Source organism: Pongo pygmaeus, chromosome X (assembly GCF_028885625.2).
Source record: "Pongo pygmaeus isolate AG05252 chromosome X, NHGRI_mPonPyg2-v2.0_pri, whole genome shotgun sequence".
Taxonomy (NCBI): Eukaryota; Metazoa; Chordata; class Mammalia; order Primates; family Hominidae; genus Pongo; species Pongo pygmaeus.
The window spans coordinates 151,496,912-151,503,088 of NC_072396.2; the positions used below are offsets into that span (position 1 = coordinate 151,496,912).

The following is a 6,177-nucleotide window of genomic DNA, read 5'->3' on the forward strand; positions in this document are numbered from 1 at the left end:
CAACTCTAGAATTGTAAACTAACCTGTAGAGGCAGAAGGCAGATGAGTGACTGGGAATTGGGAAGAAGTGGGAGGAAAAAACACAAGGTGGCAAAAAAAAAAAAAAAAGAAAAGAAAACACCTGATGCAGTGATGGGTAATGTTCTTATTTGAATTATGGTGATGGTTTCACAGGTGTATATGTGCCAACTCTAATTAATTGTATATTATAGTCAGTTATATCTGAATAAAGCTGTTTAAAACAAAACCAAAAGATGCCAGACACTAGGACCAAAGTGTGAAGTATTTGAAGAAAAAAGTCTTCTACCTTTGACCTAATTAGTGTATTTAAAACCAAATGGGGAATGCTTTTTAATGCCCCCTCCTCAGTAGAACACATTTTGAGTAATAACCATAAATTAAAACAAGAAATAATAAGGATTAATAAAGAAATATGGTGTTTCTAGTGAGCATTATATATATGTTTATATGTGTTAGTAAAAGTAAAATATAAAATGGTATTTTAAGAAAACCAAAAATTATGCAAAAGGAACAAATTAGTCAATTAATAAATTATCCAAATATGTAACATTTGATTTCCTTGAATTGGTCTGTAGTTCTAAAATAACTATTAAACAATTAAAGAAGAATAAATTTTACTTTTAAAGATATAGTTCAAATTTACAAAGTATTTTTTGTTTAAATGAAGTAAAGATTTGAACTTCTCAAACATTTATACCTTGCCATTCATACTTTATTAACTTAGGCATCATCCAAACAAGTGGTCACATGGAATGACAGCACATGAAAAACTGAGATTATTTATTCCTTTATTTTAAAATCAATCACTGTACTATTATTGTTTTAGAAATATTGTCTAAATGCTGATGTATGTGTGTCAAACAGGACCATGGATTATGGCCCAAAGTGCACTGCAAGAAATATCACATCCTTAGGAGCTTGCTTTAGAAAGAAACAGCAACAACTGAATCAGGTGATATCTGAGGCCAATGGTATAACAGGAAATTATCCGCATTAATTTCCTTGTAGAATGCAACAAGTATTCATTAAAATATAATGAGAAATTGTGCTGTTTTAAGACCACTCCCACAGACACATGATTAAAACATATTGACCACAGCAATCTTTTAAAAACTAGACCAACAAAACAGCATATTTTTGGGAAGGAAAGATAGTTGTTCTAAGAAGCTGGACTAGAAAAAAAAAAAAAGAGTACATATCTTATGATTCCATTCTTATAAACCTCCAGAAAATAGAAACAGATAGTGACAGAAAGCAAATCAGTGGTTTTTTTTTTTGAGAATGATGGTGGAGGTAGGAACAGGAAAGAATTGCCAAAGGGCATGAGAAAATTTTAGGGGGTAATGGGTATGTTCACTCTTATAGTTGTGATGGTTTAACAAGTGCAGATGTGACAAAACTCATCAAACTGTATACCTTTTAAGCATGTGCAGTTTGTCATATGTCAATTATACTTCAGTAAAGCTGTTGAAAAGTGATATTCTCTTTAGGGATAAAAACAACTTTGGAAAAATAAAAATAAAAGATGGAGAGAGAGAGCTATCTTGTTTTAAAATTCTCCGTAGACAATGCTCTCATTCACTGCCTGCACCAGAGGTAGACCACTCCCATTGCCCTGCTCCGCCCTAAGCTTTTTAAGAAGGCGGGCTAGTCAGTGTTGGATTTGTGGCGTCTAGTAACCATTATTTAAGGTGCTGCTGGTAACTTTTAGAGATATTTGGCCCTTTGAAGGGCATTTAGTTGCTTATATCATAGGGTGGGGTGTACCTCACACCTACCATTATGAGGTAGATGGCCTGCAGGTTATTTCTTGTCTGTTTTTGGGGATAGTACTGCCACCCACACACCTCACCCCATACAGGTTCTGACAATCAATACACTGAAGTCACATCCCTCTTTCCCCACCAAAACACACACAGGTAGAAACACCAACCCCTTTACTCTTTGTGTATTAAAGTGTTCAGGAAATTTATCTTCAGTGCTTAGTCCTGAGCCAGTCGTTATCCCCCAGTTTCCAGTTGTGGACCTGTTGGTCTGGCCTCAAACCCCACAGAAGCCACCTCCCTGCCTTATCACACACACCTTTCTCTTCCCGTCACTCCTTCCTTCCCCACCATCAGAGAAGTCACAGAGATATATCCTTTCGATTCAGGTTGATTTTATTTTCATGGTTTTAACCTGTTGGTGTAGAATTCACTGACTGTATGATTGATGACTTTTCAGTGGCAGACCTCTAGAGACATCACAGAGCTGAGGTCTCGCTTTGGTCTTTGTCGACCTCTTCTTTCTTCATTTCTTCTTTCAGCCGGCGATAACGACGACGCAGTGTTGGTCCTCTAGCTTTCTTAGGTTTTCCTGCAGGGGTGTTAGTTTCACAGGCTTTTTGGCTCGAACTCCCTCGAAGGGGTCTTTTCGCCTTCATGGTGGTCTTTAGGCCCTATAGGGAGATCACAGTCAGGCCAGAGGGCGTTGGTTTTGGGAAAGAAGGTGGGAAATGCATAGGAATAGGCTTCATGAGAAGGGTGTAAGTTGAGGAGGGGGTTTGAGTGAGGCAAGGAAAGGGTACGAGTCGGGGTGGCAGAATCAGTGGGGCAAAGAGAAGGGGCTTGGTCAGGATCGTCTCACCTTAACGCCACTTCTGGATCTTCGTTGACAAGGAGTCTTCCCCTTCTTCCTCCCTTTGGTACTTGAGGTTGATGGGGTCTGTTTGTCCATATCTTCATTAGGCTTCTGTGGTTCACTGGTCACCTTTGCCATACTGAAGTGTCCCAGTGGTCTGCTCAGAGCTCCTGATCATCCTATGTATACCCCTCCCAGCACAATGAGGGGCCACGCCCTTCAACTTTGATTGGTCAGCAAGGCACTCTCCCAGCCAATGAGAGCTAAGGGACACTAAGACATCACAAAGCACTACTCTTGTCACCTCTATGTGAGAGAGGGGTGGGGAGGTACCTGGGGAGTCTTAGTCATCAGAATGTACCACTCCTGCCACCTCTGTTTTGGGTGGGGGGGGGTGATATAAAGGCAAGGATAGCCTGGTGGTAGAAAAGAGGCTTTTCTGTAACAGCCTCTTCTATGCCTTCCCAACATGAACTACCACCCTTCCTCATATACCCATGTTCAGTTGTGGTGGCCCACATAGCAGACAGTTTCCTTTAATCTATTCCCCAAGGCCACACCTATTCATTGGTTTATTCCGAAGTCTCCCTCCCTAAGTCATTAGCTGTTATTTTTGATATTTTACCTAAAATCCCTCTAAAAATAATATGGCTATCTTTCAATGTCAGTGGAGAGGTGAGTAATTCTACAAACAAAAGACAGTTCCCACAAATAAACATCTTTCTACCTATCACATTTGGCATTAAAGGCAGCTTATTTTCATTAATTTCTGCTAGCCCTGCAATTGATAGAAAGGGATTAGAATTAACTGTCTATTTATGACGATTGCTTTTATCTTTACTTTTATCCTATTCTTGGACTCTGACCACATTCTCATTATTGATTTTTGAAAGGTTATTTCTCTATTTTATTGGATTTTTCTTTCTACCTTCCTAGTTTCTCTTACTAATTTCTTTCCCACCAAAAGACACCTACATGTGACACACCTGATGTGTTTGAATGATTTGCTTTCCTATGTTTTTACTCTTGTTAAACATATGGCTTTGTTAAATATGTGCATGTGTGAAAGTGTAACATTTTACTTAAGCTGCTATATGCATCTCTTGTTCATTGCTTTTAATGTTGCATCGTGCTTGTTCATTTTCTTCCCCCTTTGAGTGTAACCTATGTTGATGCTGTTCCTTACTGCTACTAATGATGCTGCTATGAGCCTCGTTAGTAGCTCATGACCCTTTGTGGAATTCTGCCTGTATTTCTTTAAGGTGTATGTTCAGGAACAGAATTTCTAGGTAATAGACATATATAATTGTCTTAGTCATTTCAGGCTGCTATAAAATAATCCTATGGACTGGGCAGCTTAAACAATAAACATTTATTTATCACAGCTCTAAAGGTTGGAACTGAAAAATCAGGGTGTCTCTGGTACCAATTTACTGTATTAGTTCATTTTCATGCTGCTCATGAAGACATACCCAAGACTGGGAAATTTAGAAAATAAAGCTGTTTAATAAGCTTACAGTTCCACGTGACTGGGTGCCTCACAATTATGGCGCAAGTTGAAAGGCACGTCTCACATGGTGACAGACAAGAGACTTATTAAATTACAAATTCATTCTCTTTGTTAGTTGTAGGACTAATTATATCACCTATATAATTTTATTAAATTTATTTTTGGTAGTTTGTGTTTTTCTAACGAATTGATCAATTTTTTCTATATTTTTGAATTTATGAGCATACAGTTGTTCATAATATTTTCTTAGCCATTTAATGCCTGCAAAATCTGTAATGCTATTTCCTGTTTCATCCCTGATATTGTTTATTTGTTGTCTTCTTTTTTTTAAGCTGTCAGTTGTGCTTAAGTTTCATCAATTTTGTTGACGGTTTTAAAGAAATAGCTTTTGGTTTAATTGATTTTCCTATTTTATTCCTGCTTTTAATTTCATTGATTTTTGTTTTTATCTTTATGATTTACTTCCTTCTGTTTGCTTTGGGTTTATTTTTGTCTTCCTTTTCTATATTCTTTAGGTAAGAAATTGGGTCTCCAATCTCAGACATTTCCTTGTTTCTAATGTAAGCATTTAATGGTATAAATTTCTCTCTCAGTACAACGTTAGCTGTATTCCACATGTTTTAACATGTATATTTTCATTTTTATTTAGTTCACGTATTTTTTATTTCCCTTGAGACTACTTCTTCACCCATGAATTATTATGAATTATTTAGAAATGCATAATTTAATTTCCAATTGTTTAGTTTTTGGTATTTTGTTATAGTTGCTCCTTTGATTCCATTTTGGAATCAATTCTTTTAATTATTTATCAACAATTTCAATTATTTTAAGTTGGGTGAGGTTTGTTTTGTAATCCATCGCATGGTCTATCTTGGTACATGTTCTATCTTGGTACATGTTCTGTGGACACATGAAACAAATATATATTCTGCTGTTGTTCAATGAACTGTTCCATATGTGTCAATTAGATACTGTTGATTGTTGCATTATTCAGTTATTCTATTATTGAGGATATTATGTCTAGAAGTTCTGTCAGTTGCTGAGTGTTTAAATCCAACTATAATTTTAAATAAGTCTATTTCTTCATTCATCTCTATTAGTTTTTGCTTCATGTATTTGAAAGCTCTATTGTTTGGTTGATACACAGTCAGTGTAGGTATATATTTGTGGTGGATTGATACTTGCATAATCATGTAAAGTCCTTCTTTGCCTTTATTTATTGTCCTTGCTATGATCTTTACTTTATACCATATTAATATAACTATTCCTACTTTCTATTTTTAATCGTGGTAAAATACACCTAACATCAAATTTCTATCTGAACCAATTTTTATTGTACAATATTGTACAGTTCAGTTGTGTTAAGTATATTCACACAATGAATCCAAGAACTATTGTCATATTGCAAAACTGAAACTCTATACCCATTACACAACTCCTCAATTCCTCCTCTTGTAGTCCCTGACAAAAACCATTCTACTTTTTGTCTCTTTGAATTTAACTACTCTAGCTACCTCATATAATTATAATTTTACAGTATTTGTCTTTTTGTGACTGGCTTATTTTATCTAGCATTATGCTCTCAAGGTTCATTTATGTATAATGCCAGAATTTTATTGTTTGAAAAGGCTTAAGAATAATATTTTATTGTATGTATATACTTCAATTTGTCGATCTATTGATGAACCCTTGGGTTGCTTCTACTTTTTGCCTATTGTGAGTAAGGTTGCTGTGAACATGGCTGTACTGATATACCTTCAAGACTCTGCTTTTAATTGTGTTGAGTATATACCCAGAAGAGGAATTGCTGGCTCATGTGTGAATTCTATTTTTACTTTTTGAGGAACTACCATACCATTTTTCGTAGTTGCCACACCATTTTACATTACTACCAACAATGCACAAAGGTTCCGGTTTTTCTACTTCTTTGTCAGCACTTTTAGTTTTCTGTTACTTTGATAGTAGCAATCCTAATGGTTATAAAGTGGTATCTCATTGTGATTTTTATTTGTATTTACTTAATAATC

The 6,177-nt window shown here is 35.8% G+C and overlaps 1 protein-coding gene across 1 annotated transcript; it reads right to left on the reverse strand.

The window, feature by feature from the left end:
- Positions 1 to 2,162: 2,162 nt before the first annotated feature.
- On the reverse strand, positions 2,163 to 2,867 carry LOC129025173 (uncharacterized protein CXorf51A). The gene is made up of 2 exons (XM_054472789.1): positions 2,647 to 2,867; positions 2,163 to 2,458 (listed from the first exon to the last, which is right to left on the reverse strand). The coding sequence occupies exons 1-2, from the start codon at positions 2,776 to 2,778 to the stop codon at positions 2,264 to 2,266; spliced, it is 327 nt and encodes a 108-aa protein (XP_054328764.1). The 5' UTR covers positions 2,779 to 2,867; the 3' UTR covers positions 2,163 to 2,263.
- Positions 2,868 to 6,177: the final 3,310 nt, after the last annotated feature.